The 21,310-nt window shown below is 31.7% G+C and overlaps 1 protein-coding gene across 1 annotated transcript; it reads left to right on the top strand.

The window, feature by feature from the left end:
• The first annotated feature begins 7,816 nt into the window (after nucleotides 1-7,816).
• Nucleotides 7,817-19,373, top strand: LOC134720587 (uncharacterized). Its single transcript, XM_063582967.1, has 16 exons — nucleotides 7,817-8,406; nucleotides 9,924-10,059; nucleotides 10,785-10,859; nucleotides 11,342-11,485; nucleotides 12,080-12,151; nucleotides 12,406-12,477; nucleotides 12,640-12,696; nucleotides 13,702-14,234; nucleotides 14,694-14,962; nucleotides 15,761-15,827; nucleotides 16,234-16,341; nucleotides 17,032-17,199; nucleotides 17,691-17,769; nucleotides 18,214-18,326; nucleotides 18,818-18,914; nucleotides 19,232-19,373. Exons 1-16 carry the CDS (start codon nucleotides 8,299-8,301, stop codon nucleotides 19,315-19,317), a joined length of 2,184 nt encoding a protein of 727 aa, XP_063439037.1. The 5' UTR covers nucleotides 7,817-8,298; the 3' UTR covers nucleotides 19,318-19,373.
• Nucleotides 19,374-21,310: the final 1,937 nt, after the last annotated feature.

The following is a 21,310-nucleotide window of genomic DNA, read 5'->3' as shown; positions in this document are numbered from 1 at the left end:
ATAGCTAGCACGCTCTAACCATGATCATTCTTCGATCTGATCACGCTCATCTCGTGATGTTTCTACTGTACGACCGGAGTTTAGCCACTACCACACCATGAATTTTTTTAACATGTTCAAAGGTCACGCTCATCATGATCATGAAGACCTTTCCATGACTGTACCACGAAGAGGAAGACTATAATAGGCTGCTACTATACGCGCTTGTCGTTCCCATTACGACCTCACTAAGATTTTACTGTCTTTACTCTGATTTCGTTCAAGAAGAATCTCATATATGATAATATATACAGATGCATGATGCTTGAAGTATGATTTATATGATCAAATGAGACATAGAATTAATAAGAATAAGAATAGTTGAATTTGACTCCCATGATAGCAGAATAAATAAATTACAAATGATATTATGATATTGGCGAAAGCATATATTTTGGTCTATGAAAGGCTTGATAATTTCTCGCTACATTGAAGACCTGTTGGTGACCTTCTGTTGTTGTTTTTTTCTATGGTTGGGTTGTTGTCTCTTACCCCATTTCCATTCTCAATTTTATTTACATCATATATGGACGAAGTACTTAAATTCCGACTGCCGCTTGAAGTGAAGGTATTTTGGATAGGATCAGACAATTCCATCTGTGGAAAGGTTAACGAAATCTTAGCGTGCATATAATGTTGCACTTTACTAACATGCGGCAATATAATTAATGTTTCAATTCAGTTAGAATGAGACTTTAAACATTCACATCCAAACAAATTCCCATTTATGACATGAGCTTCCCCATACATGTACAAGACCGTTTTCGGTTCTGATGTCTTCATGATCATCTTCACTGCCTCAGGGGAATTCGTATCTTATACATTTGTAATAGTTGTAATCTCAATAAACATAAAAAAAAAAAACCGAATAACGTCGCATTGACAGAGTTAAAAGTGTCTCCTGTTTTACATATTTAGCTGCATCGTCCGTCAGCAGGCAGATCCTCTCCCGTTCTAACCAAAAGTAAAACTTATGATAAATTAAGGTACTTAGTATAGGAATCTTTAGGGAACCCATTTAAAAGAGGATGTTGACGTGTTTGTTTTTTTAAATTATTGCGAAACTCAATGTTATCGAATGTTATGTGTTTAATCAGAAAAGGTAAAGAAAAAGCTTAAAATGTGTCATGAAACAGATTTCTCCAAAATTAATGTGATGGAGTGTTTAATCAGATTTCAAACAATGCGCCTATAAAAAAAATCAGGACATATATTGTATATTAAATCTGTCAACAAATTTATATATGCAGTAAATTGCAAGTTTTTATATTCAGTAATTATAATAAATAAAACAGCTTTTTGTAAAATACCTAGAAAAAATAGCCAATATGTAAATAAAACATTTTACAAAATGCAAAAACTTAGAAAATGCCTTTAAAATGTACATGTATATAACATTGAGGGTTCAATGTTAGTTTGACATCTGTCACCAATCCTTAAACGCATTAGTTATAGTTATTTCTCCCTGTAAATGTGTCAGTATAGATATGATCTCTAAGATCGATAACGGAACCATTGTAGATTTAGAAGGGATTGGCACTAGCATATTCATTTCAACCACATGTCCCGCGGCTTGGACTAATACGCATTGATTGATGTCATACACTTTACCGTTATCTACCCTATCAAAACTCATGACTAAAGCAACACGTGTACTGAAAAATTAATAATGAATCTGTTACTAAGGACTGATACTTTGTTACCTGAAAAAAGGGGGGATTACATTTTTGGGACTAAAAGGGGGTATCCAAATGCAAGATACTTATATGGGGTGGGGGGATTCTATATTTTCAAACATGCAAGAATATACTTCATTTTAGTTGACACTATAAGACATAAGAGGATGGCCAGGATAGATGTGACTACAAATAAAATTGGGAATGGAAATGGGGTATGTGTCTAAAAGACAACAACCTGCCCATGGAGCAAACATCATCCAAAGGCCACAAAAACATGCTTTCAAAGTAGAGGATATATATTTAAAACATCAAAATGACATTCGCCTCATGCAATGATCTTAAAGTTTATAAAAAAATGAGTTATCAATTTACATAAGTCATGCTGAAGGCCAAAAATGTTGAAGAGTAGATCCAAAGATATTAATAATGAAGCGTGGTCCGTTGAAAACTATTGCAGCTCTCTCTTGCTTTTACAGAGTAAGCAAATAAGACATTTTTTTAGTCTTGCATGGTATAAAACGAGAGGGAGGAGTATTACCCAAAATTATTAGGCATTGTTCTTAATTTTTTAGGTAGAATTAAATGACTAATATCTAAAGTAATTGTTATTGAGGAAATGCAAGCTTTTAGTAAATAGTGTCACTCTTATTTAAGCCATTATGAACTGCATAGTTTAAACATATTTATTTATAGTGGATTGGGAAACAAGTTTTGCAACTTATATTAATTCCTTTCCACTTTGCGGGTGCGAGTGCTGCCTTGTAGCGGCATTAGCCTGCTCTTTTTCGAAATCTACAAGGGTGTCTTTAACGTGCAAGAGATATGGCTCTCTCTTAACACGGGTCAGCCATTTATTGTCCCCTTCCGACGGACTATCATCGTTTCCTCGAGACCATACTCGCAAATGGTGTCAAGGGAGAGCCGAAAATTCAGTTCCTGAAATTTTCATCCCAGACGGGAATCGAACCAGGAACCTATGTGTTAGTATAAACATACGTCAATTACATGAAAACACATTTTGCTAACATAAGTCATGAAACATATATTTCTTAAACTTTGTGATCATTGTCCTCTACAGAAAAAGACACGTTATGGCATATATATTGTTGTTCTTTAAGCATTGGTGAATTTTAATGTAAAGTTTACTTCAATAAGATTTCTCTTAAATGTTGTAAAACCGTTTTTAAGCAATATTTTGTACAGGTTATAACATGTATGAGGTACTTTTGTACATGTTATAACTTGTATTTTTGCATTATACAAGTTATAACATGTACAACATTTTTGTACATGTTATAACCTGTACAAAATCGCAACTTGTACACGACATATATATTACCTGCAGCAACTACATTTTAGTACTTATCTACTTGTGTAAACCTCAATCCGCTCGGCTGTTTGGTTCAGATACAAATTCTAAGTTTCAACATTTTATATTACGGGAAAGTATTTTTATGTGTAGTTTAATTTACTTCTTTTTAAAGAATAAGAAATAATGTGCTGAAATCGAACGAATGTGTGGTTAATGTCAATGAGATTAAAATAAACACCTGTCCTAAGTCGTTTGACGTATATTGTTCATAAGTTTTTTTAGTTTCTCGCGTTTTTTTAAAGATTAAATTTTTGTTTTCCTGTTTGAACGGGTTTACACTAGTTATTTGGGGCCCATAATAGCTTCCGAATTGAAGACCGTAATTGGTTTACTTTTACAAATTGTGACTTGGATGGAGAGTTGTCTTATTGGCACTCTTTATACCACCTCTTCTTATATCTATTATCTATATCTATGTAAAGTTCAATGAAGTCACAAACAACTCCCTTCTATAAGCTTTATTTGCACTACTATTGTTCAAAAAATAGTATAAACGGAAGTTGGATGAATGTATTTTTTGTTGTGAATAATAAAAATATTAAAAAGTGTTGGGGGAAATTTATTATCAAATACTAGACTAAGTATATCTCCCTTGAGTGATTTTCATCAACCCGTAATAGATATTACTTTCCACAAACTTCTCAGAGAAGGCCGTATGGTGACCTATAGTTTCTGAGACATTTTGATCTCTTATGGCCATTGTCTCATTGGCAATCATACCACATCTTCTTTTTATAGCCATGCCACAACAATCTTCTAGAACACGTGGGCGTCGTTGTAGGGGTTGCTGTAGAGGCAGAGGGAGCTCTGATAGTAACGAATTCTGGTGAAGCAGAGATTTCGGACCGACCAATTCAACCAAAATTACAACCTTTTGCTGGTTCATAAAGCTAAACTTACAATATGTTAGTGCATGGACGATAGTAGAGATGACACAGTACTCTTTGTACTTTGAATATTACTGAAGATGAATTCCATTTTGTTTTACAATGTGAATGTTATAGAGACTTAAGGAGACAGTTTATTAAACCTTATTATTATAGACGTCCATCGTCGTTCAAATTAGTGCAACTTCTCAGCACTGAAAATGTAAAAGATTTGCGTAATTTGTGTAAATTCCTGTTTAATGCATTTAATCATAGGACCAAACTGTTATTGGTCAATACTTGATATTTATTTGCTTCTCTGATGTATTATGTCATGTGGTGTTATAAAAATGTATTTGTATTTATTGCACTGATAAGCATAATGTGCTTAAAGTAATAAAGAATTGAATAGATGTGTCAATAGATATTGGAAAATGTGGTATGAGTGCTAATGAGACAACTCTCCATCCAAGTAACAATTTATAAAAGTAAACCATTATAGGCAAAGGTACAGCCCTCAACACGGAACCATGGATCATACCGAAAAGCAAGCTAAAATGGCCCAAAAAATTACTAATGTAAAACCATTCAAACGAGAAAACCAACGGTCTAATCTATATAAACGAGAAGTATGGTTGAGCTGTTAGAGAAAATGGACAAGAACTAAATATAGACAAGCAAAACTTAGAGATATATAATATATTCTATGTGAAAATGGCAATGAGAAATATGGTCGTAGTATGAACGTAGTCAGGTCGTAAGAAGAGAGTGGTGAGTACGACAAGGGCATGCCAGAATCGTACTACGGTCTTGAACTGCGTGGTGTAAACGTGGTATAGTCGTAGTAAAACGTAGTTGTTTCGCGGTGAGAACGTGATGGTCGTAGTGAGTTCATACTAAATCGCTGTGAGATCGTAGTGCAGTATCTCCGAATAGAATCACGCTTTCGCTACGATGGTACACCGACCTATGCGATCTTACTTCAACATTAATGCGCTCTCACTACGCTTCTATACTATAAAAAAGAAGATGTGGTATGATTGTCAATGAGACAACTATCCACAAAAGACCAAAATGACACAGACATTAACAACTTTAGGTTTCCGTGCGGCCTTCAACAATGAGCAAAGCCCATACCGTATAGTTAGCTATAAAAAGCCCCGATAAAACAATGTCAAACAATTCAAACGAGAAAACTAATGGCCTTATTTATGTGAAAAACATAAACAAACCACTAAATTTACAGGCTCCTGACTTGGGAAAGGCACATACATAAATATTGTGGCGGTGTTAAACATGTTAGCGGGCTCCCAATCCCCCCTAACCCGAGACAGTGGTATATATAGCAGTAAAACATAAAAACTAACTATAAAAATCAGTTGAAAAAGGCTTAACTCATCAGATGGACAAAAATACAAGTGGATGTGTCCGGGTACTAGTCAACTAAAGAAACGATTTGGAATAATTTTTTTCAAAAAGTATTAAATATAAAACAAAATTGAGATACACTATTTTGAAAAGCTTTCATTTGCAATGCATGCACATATGATAATGAAAATCCAAACTTGTTGGAAAGTATTTAAATTCCGTGTAAACGATCATATAGGGTGCAAACTAGTTTTGCGGAAAGTTGAATAAAAAATCATTTTTCCGTTGTTGACTAGTATACTACGACTTGATTACGCCACGACCGCACCACAATTGAAAGGCCACGCTCATCACGATCTTGAAGGCCTCACCACGACCTCAATGCGATCTACATGATCGTACTACGATCATCAAAATTTGTATTTTTTCACAAATCGTAGTGCGATTGTGGCCTAGTGGGACTGCTGTATCAGAGCTTATATCCCATGAACCGAACACTGAGCCGGGAATGTCACAGTTTATACCCTGTCTGAGATCTGAATAACATATAATGTATATATAAATGTCAATGTATGTAAGCTGGGCTATATTTTTTTACTCAAAACTCCTGTCCTGGCTTTTATTTTAAAATTTCATCCTAGCCCCCCTCCCTTTTTCTAAAAATCAAACGGTAACTCCAGAATTTCATAATTGTGCATATAATATATACATGTATAGAAGTCTTGTAGTTTATCAAGATGAAGTTCAGCTGAACCAGAAGAAAGACAAATCATATCAAAGCAACTTTATAAAGCAATCTTTACAAAAAATGAGGTCCATGTCCATCAAAGGTTACAGTACTATTTATAACTATGTTTTGTACGTTTATATTTGTAGTTTTAGAAATGTTTGTATTTGTGTTTGCTTGACATATATGGGTTTAAATTATGACTAAATACTATTACTGGCAGTAAATCATATCACTTCTTAACGCAGCCATCTGTTACTGTTCAGTATTCTCTAAAAAAACTATACCATTCAACCTTTTATTAAAGCAATCATGTTTTACTTTGGAAATTTGACCCCCGGATTTCATTCCAACAAGTCTATTCACGTTTTTATTTCATCTCATATAATTATGTTTCCGAACTCTGCATTGCATATTGTGTGTTGAAATATTCACGTAAATTGTATAATGGTGTGCTATGTTCATGAAAGATGTTTAATTCATAGATGTAATACATCGAGTGGTTTAAAAAATTATCTGAGACAGGCGGACTATTGCTTTTTTTCATTTTAAAATTAAAGTTTAGTGTGGCGTCTATTTCGATATTCTAGTATACATTATTGTTAAGTGGCCATCTGAAGCTGAAGGGGTGTGCCATTTTTGCCTCAAAAAACGTACTCATTTTAATATAACATTCACCTATACTGTAGTTATATAAATATTTAAGAAAGAATGACCTATACTTATATACAATATTTAAAATATGACGTTAAAACGTTATTGAAGATCAAATCAAGAGACAAATTTCCGGGGTTCATTTGGGAACTTATTTGAAAGGTGAAATTAATAATTGACCATTAATAATGTAAGATTCTCAATAGCATATGTATATGATATGTAGATTATACTCCAAATCAATATACAGTTTTCAAACGTAAATGCATTTTAATATAGGATGTCATTAAAAAGGAGGGTCTTTCTCATATAAAATCTCGCAAAATTATGACCCATATTTTTGGCACATCCCCGTATACCCAATAATTGAAAGCTACCCCCCCCCCCCCCTTTTTGGGTTTGACCTTTAATGGATTTCCTTTTCATACCACTTCTACCTATATCTATATAGGTCAATTGGGTACCAGCATGCACCTGTTAAACCTCTTTTTAGATTTGTTTGGGGAGGGTATCTTTATTGGTACATTTCTATATGATATATTTAACAATGGACAAACTATCATTCTAATATGACGTCCTTATTACGCTTTGTTAACAAATCCGTGTTCTAATGAGCACAAAAAATATGCTTGACACATGCGCAAGGACTTAATGCTTATAGTAACGTTATTTCCATCGTTATCCTTTAAAATATATACATTTAGGCAGCTAACATAAACTTTTATTATATGTTTTTATGAAACAACATATATTTATCCTGCTAGTAGTTTTTAAACTTGTCAAATATGAAATGCAATGCACAAATTCCTCGAGGAGGAAACGGGAACAGCCAAACATTTTTACGATAATTTCGTACGCTTCGACCTATAAAAATACTATATTTGTCCTATTAGAATCGAAATAATTCCTTCATGTCATGCTCTATGCTCATTTTAACATGGGTTGGCATTAAATTTGACCGCATTTTACACCTCGCTAACGCTCAGTGTAAAATATCGACAAATATAATGCCTACCCATGTTAAAATGAGCATAGAGCATGACATGAAGGAATTATTTCTTAAACAACAACTGAACCAAAGAGAAGATATCCAACGCAGCCACTAAGCAATACAATAAGTCTCCAACTTAGCAAGAAAACCCGTACCAGGAGATCAAATCTAGATCCTAAATATTTATTTTTTTATTTTACTAAATTTCATTTGATTCAACTCTGTCTGCACTTTCTGAAATATAAATATTATAAATTTGCAAGAAAAAATAGAGAATGTGATCAACACGCAAGATGAAGATGCATTCCCCAAGTTAGATAAAGATGATATTAAGGCCAGCCGACTATGCACTATGGTGATATTCTTCGAAAGCTAATCCGATCCACTTGACATTACGATAGCAGCAGGCTCAATTTACGTCATGTAGATTGTTTAATCAGATAACCAATGTCCTGCATCTGGGGTCAGTCAGTTGTATTAATCCTGATGTAAGAGAAGAGATTCAAAGATGATAAGAGTAAAGTACTATGAGATCCTCTCGAATCTGAATGTTTTCGTCAGTTTGTTCATAAGTTGTAGTTTTCACATTGACCGCCATTACAATGTGGTCGTTTGACAGGAAGAACGGTTTAACTCTCTTAACAAGAAATGGAATGCCAGACGAAGAAATCATTGGTTTAGAAAAATCGAACAATGTTAACTGTATCAAGGTAGGTTGATTATTTCATAAATGCAAAATATGTTTTCATTGTGAAAATATTAATGTACTTTGCCATTATTGCATAGTTATTGAAATTTCGAAATTACCGCAAATTTGATCAATTCTGTTTTAGAATATGAACCTTTTAGCTTAGTTCAAATAACAAACTAAAGGAATATATCCAAGAATATACGCAAGCATTTATAAGGCAGTATCTGCGCGTACCTGCAACCAATTTTCTAATAAGTTATCATATGATAGGGAATGAAATGTGAAAGATACACGAAAATTATCGATTATTTGCTGATTTTGTGAATTCATTGAAGATAATGGCAAATACTATTAATAGTATTTGATTTATATGAATATCAAAAAAATATATGTTAAAAGTTTGCCAGTGGGCTATTGGCTTTTGCAAAATTAGCAAGAAATTTATTTATTGAAACTATGTATGCACAAACGATAAACTAGTATGTGGCTACATGTTAAAACCTTTTCGACTTTTTTTAGGCTGTTGAATGTTACTTTTTATTTTGGAACTAAAAGGATATTTTTTCTTTTTATTAAAAGTTTTAATTAGAATGTCGGATTTCGTATGAGTTTTCGCGTTTGCATAATATGTATTGTATAATTTTTTTTAGAAGACTGAGATAGTCACGATAGTTAAATTATAAATTGAAAAGTCCTCGCCGAGGATCGGACTTTAAAATTGACAATTTAACTATCTCGATTGGATAAATCTGATAATCCACAGGTATCAATGTAAGAATATATATATGTTAATCATCATAAATAATATTTAATGAAAAATATTCAAAAACTAACTGATAACCAAGGATCATTTCTACGATAGAGTTTTAGTGATGTTGCAAAAAAAAAATAGGCATTAAACTTTTTTTCATAGTCGAAATTTCAAATCTTAAACTTCGGTCTCACCTAAACGGATAGCTAGAATGGTATTTTTCAATCCATTCATGTCTGTTAGACGTCCGTTCTTATCCGTTAGACGTCCGTCTATATCCGTTTCATATATATAAAAAAAGAAGATGTGGTATGATTGCCAATGAGACAACTATCCACAAAAGACCAAAATGACACAAACCTTAACATTTATAGATCACCGTACGGCCTTCAACAATGAGCAAAGCCCACACCGCATATAGTCAGCTAGAAAAGGCACGGTACCGTCGTCCGTCTCGTTTTCGTTTTTTATCCGTTACTTGGCCGTTATACATACGTTGGAGGTCTGGATGACAAATTCACCAACGGACTTGTATCAAACGTATAACGGACAAAACGGATGCTGAAAGAATTTGAATTTGACTTCTATCGGACGTTTTTATATTCATCCGTTTGGCGTCCGTACGTGCTATCCGTTAAGGTGTGTCCACAGCTTTAAATGTTTTGATAACACAATGTCTTTCTTGTTGATGCATCGAGGAAGCTGTATGAATATTTAAACAAAGTTTTTTTTGAAAAGACTATAGAAAATTCTTACATTCTATCATTATTTTACTTTTATTTCAGATACATACTTTCGAAGAAACAAAAATTTATAGACTAGAAAAATTTGACAGTAAATGCACACAATTTGCAACTAGATTTAAAAGTTGTTTAAACAGTAGATCAAGTTTTGTGGAGATGTGGAAATGTCTTCATACCGGTAAGTTTGTTAAATGACCTAATATTTATTTTGAATTTGAAAAACAAACCCGAGTGATTTTGAATATTTATTAAAAAATGAACGCGTCACAGATTGTTTGCTTTGTATCACCACGCGGAGCTATTAGTTTCGGTCGACACACTCGCCATCTTATTATTATTTTTAATTACTTACCACAAATAGATTCTGATTGTTTGCCTTTTGATGCGGCTGAAATACAACTTCTGCCAATCTAGGCACACCTTCAGAGAAGCGTCGTGTCTTTTCGTAAATGTTTTACTTTTCAACAAGTAATTATTAAAATGATTTTTTTTTTAAAGAATGGGTGTTTAACACACACCCTTGATTAAAATAAATTCAGTTTATATCAATCAATAAATATAAAAATATCTCATTTCCAATACTCAACCAACTACCACATGCACACATATTCCCTTCAATAAGGATAGAGAGAAGCAGTCCTCAGCTTTTTAGAAAGCTCAAACTTTTTCTTTTGATTTACATGTACATGCACAAATTTAAAAATGTGGTTTGCAACTACTTTGATAAATCGATTAATTAATTAATCGTATAATATTATATATTTATCATCTACCTTTACTTTAATGGTAGTCGAGAAAACAGGTTTGTAAGTTGTAAATTCATATTCTATGGCAAAAATGAAATATTCCATAGACAAGTCAGTATATTTATTGTCTAACTAGTGCTTTGTTTTATCATAACAGAAAATAAGAACAAAGAAGACAAAATTGCTGACAGCGGAGTAAAAAATAAAGCAACCAATGTAAAGGAGCAAACAGGTACTTTTAACAGCGGACATTTCAGACAATATTTAAGGAAAACCTAACAAAAACAAACAAAAAATGATAACAACAGACATTCTATTGTAATAATAATTAAAGTATATCAGAGTCACATCTATAAGTGGAAACTGAAATTGTACTGAAAGCTGTATGTTTCATGTACGAGATATAATACACATATTCATGTGTAATTGCAATTTAAAATGTTATTCGTCTAGATTGTAAGTTTATACGAAAGTTCGAATTATATCACATACAAAAATTCTGAACGTTGTAATTATGAGATAAATTATGCAATAATTTAGTAGTATTTGTCTCTGATACAATGCATCACATAAAACCCCTTTCTCAGATTTTCACTTATAAAACTGATAAGTCTGCTTAACTGTTTAAATTCCTTGCATTTTCACTTTTATTGTAAATGTTGGATCGAAGAGGCTGGACAAGTTTTACTTCCTGTTGTTAATTTTATTTAACAGAAACAAAGAAAAAAGACCAAATTGATATCGACGCAGAAAAAAAGAAAAAAGACCAAATTGATATCGACGCAGAAAAAAAGAAAAAAGACCAAATTGATATCGACGCAGAAAAAAATAGAGCAACAAATGCAAAGGAACAAACAGGTACTTAGTTATATAATAGCAGTGGAAGCTCAAATTGTAGATCATTGTAGGTTGGCTTAAATACAAGAAATTTCTGAAAAGCGAATGGAATTTTCTATTAATAAAGAAATTTCGAAATTAAAAACCAATTATTTTTATTACAAATTGCAGTAGAACGTATTTACGTACAGCGTATTTAAGTGTATGGCCTTATACTTGTCAACAGTAAGGTTTGTCTTGTGAGAGAACTGTCTACATATTTTAACATATTGATGTTCTATTGTCTTTTGCTGTTTATTCCTATCCCCTTATATCGTATTTGGGCCTCTTAGAGCTGACTTTGCTGTATGGGTATGCTCATTACTGAAGGTCATATAGTGACATATAGTTGTTAACGTCTATGTCATTTGGTCTCTTGTGGAGAGGTTTCTCATTGGTAATTATTCCACATCTTCTTACTTGTATAATTTATGATAGCTAGGTACAAATCATATTACGAGATTTCATACAAAGTTAACATTCAACCTATAATTAGTAATAGTAGACAAATTTCACGTCTGTATGTACGAATAAATAAGATGATATTTTTTTTTATAATAAAACAATATTTCGCAGAGAAGAAGAATAGAACAGATGAAACAGATAACAACGAAGAGAATATGAAAGATGACGCACTTGAGCCTAAAGGTATGTTTTAATTAAGGATCAAACTCAGATATTGTGTACATGAAACGGCAACATTTTGAACAACTTAGTAAATGAACTACCTGCAACTTCAAGTGCATGAACACGCATGTGGCTTGCTGCACGTATGTAAAGTCTTTGGATCCAAATTTCAATAATGTAAAAATGGTGATAGAATATCTTTCATCAGTAATGCATGCAATATCGTGCATCCAATATATTTTCTCTAATAGTAAATTATTGTTTCATTATTTCAGAAAGAGATTACCAAAAAGAGTCTTCAGATACATGTGACTTAGAACAAATGACAGAAGAGACAGACACTGAAAGTAAGATACATGTACATGTTGATTTATTTTAAGTCATTGTCTGCTCCATATAATATAATACCATCTCATATTTAATTTAGTGAATAGATTAAGGAGCTAAAATATTTTACCACCTGACAACATGCTACATGTAGCTAAAACAATATATGCAATACTTTATAGGTGACACACCAGAAAAGGAACTTAGCTTCGAAGAACAAATTCAAAAAAAATTCAAAGGTATGTAGAGTTTGCGTGCAATTATGTCTGTTACGTAAAGTAACAATTTGTTTCAGATGTTTAACTGTTAACAAACCAAAGTACAATTAATAAAGTAAAAACTTGAGAAAAGGTATTTTTTCTAAAATTATTATAAATACATTCATACCAAAATGATAAAAAAAGTGCTATAGTATAAATGTGTATTTTAGTAAATGTACATCTTTTGTGCGGGTATCTTATGTATTATTTGCTATGTTGAAATTAAGATGCTTCTAACATTATGTGGATATATTTTTGAAACTAATTGTAAATCCAAGGTATAAAGGCTTATATTGTCCCTGGAAAGAAGCAATAGGAAAGTTACATGTGTGTATGATAGAGTTTAATCATGAGGAAGAGTGTGAAAATTACTACCATTGGATTTATATATCCCTCCAACCATAACAGACATCACATTATACACAAAATTGTACTCTCGAAACAGGGGACTCAGAGTGGTGTATATATATATATATATAACTCGTCTAAACATCAACCCAACAATGTTAGATCTGTAAATTTGCAAAATTTCGCAAATTTTTGGTTCTTCCCTCGCCGGGATTCGAACCCATGCTACTGTGATATCGTGACACCAAATCGCCTGCACTGCAGCCGTCCCGCTAGACCACACGACCACCTGGGCTCTCAAAAAAAGAGCTTTCGGTGGCCATATGTTACCTTTCCACGTCAGTTTTAATCTAGCGGCGTACTACAGTACATGATATATAAGGCATGAAGATGTTATTGGAAAGTTAATATATATATATATTATCTCAATCAAACCTTACATTCAAATACACAGTATACTCAACAAATTACTCACAACTGGTTGCTAACAAACGGATTTCAGAAGCTTCAACTAGTGTAAATAAATGGCTTAATTATATTTATTTAAATATTTTCTTGTATAGAACACATATTTCTTAAATTTAGACATGCAACAGGTTGCCTGAATTGACTCAATTTTAATTGAATATACTTTAGGATATTTTCCTTTGCCGGTAGGAAACCTCAAAGAGCCATCATCTACAAATCTCGTGAGAGTTCCAGATGAATCCCATACTAAACAGTTAGAAAAGGAATTTAGGAGAAAACCTTTCAACTACTACACACTTATGGTAGTAAACATACCTGGATTATCTGATATTCCAGATAATATACAAACTTGTAAATTGGAGACCATAGGTGGTAACCATTCAAGAATAGCCTTGAAAAACATATTGAAAGACAAAGAATTGAGTTCAGAAGAACGAAAAAAATACGAGGAACGCTTGTGTGCCGTATACTGCTCTCTAACACCACAAGAAGCCAAGCGAGTTGGACTGGAGCACAATACAATTCACAGATTTGGAAAGGATATAGATATCTTTGCAAGAATTGAGTGTTTTCGTTCAACCTTGTTTCAAAGGGCTGGATTCAATAAAAAATCAGACATACAAACTAAAGAAACACCAGTAGACAAAAATTTACTGAATGAATGGAAAAACGACTTAGAGATGATAACAGGAGTCGAAAATGTAAGTTATTAATTATCATTATCGTTGAATTTTAAACAGAATTTTAATAAACTTTATACTAATTGTTGTAGTTGACCTTACGTATTACATTTGTACAACTAATTAAATTACACAAATAAGGGAGGACGGGATCCACAAAAAAAATGCAATCCATTATATTTCTCAATCAGTGAAGACCTATTGGTAACCTTCTGTTGTCGTCTGTTCTGTGGTCGGATTGTTGTCTCTTTGACACATTTCTCATTCTCAATTTTAGGATCAAGGCAAATGTTATGTACAAATTTCTAAATTTATTACGATTCAGATATGTTAAAAACGAAATATTGGCCAGCCGAATTATTCAGAACAATTTGACATTTGTTTACAATCATTTAAAATATTACTCACTAAATCCTTGTAAAAAAATGAATATTAAGATATGCACGTTTTCTATATAATTGCTTAATTATTTTTTTACAGAGGAAGAAACTGAATAATAAATTTCGTTTCGAATTGTTTTTGGCCCAGTTTTCAACCCCATGCTGGTTGCAACTGAGATCCTTTATTGATAACTTTAAAGGTAGCAAACGTAAACAAAAAAATAAGATAAGTGGAAGACAGTTACGGTGCTTAGATGGGTTAAAGGAAAAGACTATTTTGGATCTTCTTCAGAAGAACAACAACCAGCATGTTGACTTCTGTAAATTCAAAGCCATGTGTGACGAACATAAATCAAAGTCATCGTCAGTGTATGTATATACGATTACGTTTCTTATATTAAAAATTATTGCGATTTTTGTTATGGTCGAAATTCATCACACCAAATAGAAAAACTATTTAATTTGCATTGTCGTGCTACAATCTTGCAGTAAAAAAATGAAGTCTATGTACTGTAGTGTTGTCCATTTTTTAACCTCTGTCTGGTTGTGAACTATGTAATAGCACGTTGTGTACGCCCTTTGGCTGATTTGGCTATAATGATGTAATACTTGATGTTCGAAGATATTTCTTGTTATTATATCTGGCTGGATAATGCTGTTTCAATTTAAAACCACTTTTTTTTTAAAACTGTTACAGTTCTTTCATAAAACAACATGAAAAGGAGAACCTATATAATCAATTAAAGATAATTAATTAATTAAAATATGAGCATTCAGATAAACCCACTGAAGGCAATGCATGGTTATTATCACTAAGGTAACATTGTTTCAAACCTTTAAAATTTACTGTGTACTGGTGCCGTTATGATAAAAATATACAGTCAGATTTAATTTTAGCTTATATATCTAAAGCTAAGTTTGAATAAATACTATAGGTCAAATACATGTAATCTATACACATATGTTACTTTGTCAATTAATAAATTAATAAATGTTAGTGTCCGTTATAGAACATGGAAGTACTAGTACACCTTGTCTTTTACTTTTCAACTCATGTTAACATCCATATTGAATTACAAAATATGAATGAATATGTCAGAATACTAAATTGCATGGTATAATTTTATAATTCTTAAAATCTAGTAAACTATAACATGTTTATTTTAGGACATCAAAGGGGAAGCACAAGGCCACATTAAAAAATGCTGTTACAGAAGAAGAAACAACTGAACCCGTAAGACATCACTTATCATTTTTTATCCGTTAGTATTTCAAACAAAATAGCAATTTGCTTTTTATTTCATAGAAGATGTGGTATGATTGCCAATATGACAATTTTGAATCTCCAATGAAACAATGTATGAAAAATAACTATGTGCAGTAACAATAAAGTGTATGCCTAGAATAGAAATGTTTCAATAAAGTCCAAAACACCAACACAAAATTAAGAAATTAAAAAAAAATCAAATTTGCACCTCTCTTTATAAAGACATTATTGTACATAAATATGTTTGGCAATTGTATATTATTTTCATACAGTTAACTTTCAATTATGCGAATTTTGATTACCTATGTAATTAAGTCATAACCACTGGAGTTTCATGAACACAATTAAATAATATAAAAAAAATGTTGTCTAGGATGGTGAAGAAAGAATTATCACTATTGCTGAAGAAGATGTGGTTAGTGAAAGTGCAAGTGATGCATCTGAAAGAGACGAGTATAAACTTCTGTACTTAAAAAATAAGGCAAGTAGTAAACAATAGTATATCTCTACGTGTCTGGTAGAGATTGCATTTGAAGAGTGCAACCGAATACTGATTTTTTTCTTATTGACAAATATAAAGTTAGCATATATAAGCTGTCATCAACCTAACAATGTCTAAATACCAACTCATGACTCATCCAACAACCTCGATAAAATGTAGTTTTAATAGATCTTCAAAACAAACACAACTTGAAACTTTCTTTTTTTTTCAATTGAAACCCCGTTCAGTGAGAATTTCAACATTTATATATACAAAACTTTACATTAATGTGTGTTGTTTTGAATAAATATATCGTATTGGTCTATCGCAAAGGAACATAAATTTCATGGTTAGTATCCTCTATACACTTTTCCAGCAGTTGGAACACTGCCTGTTGTCCTTATCTTCTAAACATAGTTACAAAATTATACTTCGTATGGTTTCAATTTAATATCATCTCACAAGTCATTGGAATTTTGGACTCGTTTATGGACGGAAAATATCTTTAATTCATTTTTAAACATTTTCAACTGCTTAAGTGTGGCCGTATTTAGGACAAGCATTAACTGTCAGAAGAATAACACCTTATTGTATCGTATATTGTATAAACCAATTAAAAGTATAGCTTAGTGTCAAATTATTCATGCTACTGTTTCTGTTGATAGAATTTTATACTCCATATTTTTGTAGACCCATTTAGACGATAGCTTAAAGAAAATCAATGTACTACACAAAGAAAACACATCAATGAAGCAAAAATATGCAGAACTCAAAAATAGTTTCGAACAAGAAAAGTTGAGTAGCCAAAATTGTAAATGTGAAGCTGATACTCTTAAAAAAGAAGTTAGTGATCTGAAGGTAAATTTGATATTAAGTTGATTAATTTAACATACAGATTCGCAGAAAATTATCAGCATTGGACAGTATTTTCAAAGAAAGGATAATCAATAATAAAAAAAGTATAAACACATTTGCCAACTACTAGACTTATAGCTAGACAAATCTCCCAACAGTATTACAGTTCTAGGAACCAATCCTAATTGAGATATAATCACTAGACAATAATTGCTGCTTAACCTTTCTTTTAACACTGGAATTGCAATAGGCACATGTTGTAGCCAGTCCAGTCTCAAATAAGTTTTTATCTTTATGCAGCTGCCTGATTATCATTCAATTAAAGAATATAGTTTCCATTGCATGCATTGAACTCAAACAATGAATGGTTTGTTTAAGGTGCTCAAATAATGAGACACAATTTAACTTTAAAGATGTTTCTCTGAAAATACAGTATTTCCTTTTGTCGTAAGACTTGAGTAAACACATATGTAATATTTAATTATCTTTTGTAGAAGAAATTAGGTAATATCTTCAAAGAAAACAAAGAATTGAAAGAAGACATAAACAAACGGAAGTTGGCATCCGTGACAGGTATGAATTGCAATTTTTTTTGTACTCTTAAGTGACATTTTATTTCCTTAATTATGACGAAAGAAGATTTGATGTACACAAATATATATATCAAGTATAATTGAACATTCAATATGTCTATGCATGGTTGAGTAATTCTATCTCTGAAAAAGATATATGTTTCATATGTCATTGGTATGGTTTATGTCTCTTTATCTTTTATCAAATTATACATGTATGTTCAATATGCATATAATTGTTTAATTATAAGTCATGTTATCTCTGAGGAAATTACCTGTTCACTATAACTATGGTTTAAGTCTATGATCTGTGAGGAAATTATATGTTCAATATGTCTATGGCTTATTAAAGTCATACTTCATGTATCTCTGAGAATTTTTTTAAGAATGTTCTTCCTTTGCAATTTCAAACTGGAAACAAGTACTATAAATAATTTCTTTTCAGATTTTTGTGCCAGTACTATCTCTGTGGATCTTAATCCATCTCCAAGGAAAAAACTCTGTACAGAAAATAACACAGACACCAATGATGGGAAAAGGAAACGTCAAATGAATGAGGTATATTTGAAGGTTTTGTGTTGACTCGGTCTTGCTTAATGTACAAACCAATCCCAATATACTGGATAACACTTAAAATAATCATCACCTACAGTAACTATCATGTTTTCTAAAGATTAAATGCATATAATCACAACGTTTATTTCTGTTCTAATCATATGTTTACATGTTGCTATACTCGGTAAAATTTAAAGATTACAATGAATTACTTCTTGTTTAGTCTATCAAACTATATATTTGGTTGAACAATATCAGTTCTCTCATTATACCGTTATGCTTTTTTATAATCTCACGCTAACTGTGCAGAATATTGGATACCCACTACTTTTTCTTATAATTAATACGATTTATGTTATAAAAAATACTTTGTTCATATATTTCATAGACATTTTGGAGTTTATTTTATGAAAGAAAAAAAACCAAGTGATACCTTTTACATAGAATTTAGTTACTTGACAATTAATTATGTTAATTTTGTGTTGTTTTATTAGGAAAACACTGAGTACAAGGATGGAGAAAAGGTTTTATGCTTTTGGAAGCAGGACCAGAAGTGGTATGAAGCTGATATCATAGAGAAAAGGAGTAAAGGTAGGTGTTGTCTTCAGTACAATCAACTTTTAGCTCCAGACAACAAACAATGCATCACCAACAGTATCAATTTACCTTTGATCGATATTTTAAGTAAAAATATAATTAAGAAATTAGAATACAAACGGTATTAGTTTAAGGTTGAAAATTATATAAACACTTTTTTTCACCAGCTTAGCCGTTAAAGTCCAATATCGTAGATTATAGAATGAAATGCTTCTCTCAACTTTCTTTGATTCAGTAACGTTATCAATTTAAAGATTCTAAATAACTTATAAACTAATCATAATTCTAAATTATGTATATTTTTTTTACAGGATACTTTGTTAAATTTGTACTCGATGGAGTAGAGAGAGTTCTAAAGCAAAAGGACATAAAAAAGAAGAAGACTGGAAAAAGATGATACTTTTGCAGTCAAAATCCATATAAAATGTGAATTAATAAATGTGTATATATTTATTAGCTTTTGTTATATGTTTGTATTCCCCTGTTCCGAATGTAGGAGAACATGAGTTTCATTTATTTCAGTAATTTCTTTCAATTAATTTTAAAAAATGTGATACCAAGCCGCATTTCATCAATTTTTACACTGTCATGAACTTAAAAAAAACAATGCTCCTCAACTTTTCTTACTACTGGTTAATTTTTATTAATAATGGTTCTGTAGGATTTTTTTGTTGCATTCTTCCCAGAAATCACACATCAAGGTCTTCGAAATTTTTAATGGTGTTTTATGTGAGCCTTATATACATCCATCACTTATCAACTTCCTGTTAACCAAATACTTAAAGCTGCCCTTTTTTTTTAATTTATTTAGCAGTACCTCAAAGTTAGTGTATTCCATTATCATCTATGGATCGAAAAAAAACAATTATATAAAGAAGATGTCGTATGATTGTCAATGAGACCAATATCGCTACAAAAGACCGATTGACACAGAAATTAACAATTATAGGTCACCATACGGTGTTCAAGAATGAACTAGGTCACAAACAATTTCAAGGAGTATCAATACTCTCAAGGTAGAAACCTTTATAAATGAGTATCGATACTCTCAAGGTAGAAACCTTTATAAATGAGTATCGATACTCTCAGATAAAAACCTGTTTAAATGAGTATCGATACTCTCAAAGTAGAAACCTGTTTAAATGAGTATCGATACTCTCAAAGTAGAAACCTGTTTAAATGAGTATCGATACTCTCAAAGTAGAAACCTGTTTAAATGGGTATCGATACTCTCAAAGTAGAAACCTGTTTAAATGAGTATCGATACTCTCAAAGTAGAAACCTGTTTAAATGGGTATCGATAAATGGGTATCGATACTCTCAAAGTAGAAACCTGTTTAAATGAGTATCGATACTCTCAAAGTAGAAACCCGTTTAAAAGAGTATCGATACTCTCAAAGTAGAAACCTGTTTAAAAGAGTATCGATACTCTTACGGTAGAAAACTGTTTTAAAGGGTATAAAAACAGTAAAGGTAAAAAAAAACTGTTAATGCTCTCAGGTTAGAAAACGGTTTTTGAGAGTATCGATACTCTCAACATGTTCAACATACTCAATGTAACCTGTTTAAAAGAATATTGATTCTCTTGAGGTAGAAAACAGTTACAAAGAGTATCGATACTCCTTCAAAAATAAACTTATTTAAAGTGTAGATGTTAAAAAAAATTCTTCTAAAATACTGCCTCTCCTGGACTATAAAACTTTATTACCGGAATATTCTAAAACTGGAGGTAGACAATGCTTAATTGAGTATCGCTACTCTTGAATATATATTTGCCAAAAAATTTAATACTTTTTAGCAAAAAGAGCTATAACCTAAGAGTGGCGATACTCTGTGGTATTATACTTGTGACGTATAGTACTAGACAGTACTCTGGAAGTCAAGACATACATGAACCGCATATGACAAAGAGCGTCAATACTCTTTAGATAAGACAGTTATAAAGAGGAGATGTAAATTTAAGTAATCTTATTTGAGTATCACAACTCTCGTACATATAAAATGATAACTTGATAATTTTGTTTACATTGATGATAATTTTTGTATTAAATTTTCCTGGTGGATCGTGAAATCAATACGCATTTCTATATGAAAAAAATCTAATACACAATGTTTCAGCACTCATTGAGTTGGAAATATCAAAACTTGACCAAAACGGGAATTATTTATTTTCCCTTTTTTATTTTTAACGTGTTCTCTGTAATTATTGGGATCAGATTTATCTCCCTTCTTATGAAGTGCAATTATATATGAGTCCTTCCATGATTTTGGGTATATACCCGTTTTTAGAATTAAATTAAATATTTTAACAATTGACTTAATTATTACTTGATTTGAGGTTTTAATTATTTCATTTATAATTCTATCTGGTCCAGCAGACTTTTGAAGTT

Source organism: Mytilus trossulus, chromosome 1, assembly GCF_036588685.1.
Source record: "Mytilus trossulus isolate FHL-02 chromosome 1, PNRI_Mtr1.1.1.hap1, whole genome shotgun sequence".
NCBI lineage: Eukaryota > Metazoa > Mollusca > Bivalvia > Mytilida > Mytilidae > Mytilus > Mytilus trossulus.
This window is presented reverse-complemented; position numbering and strand designations above follow the sequence as displayed.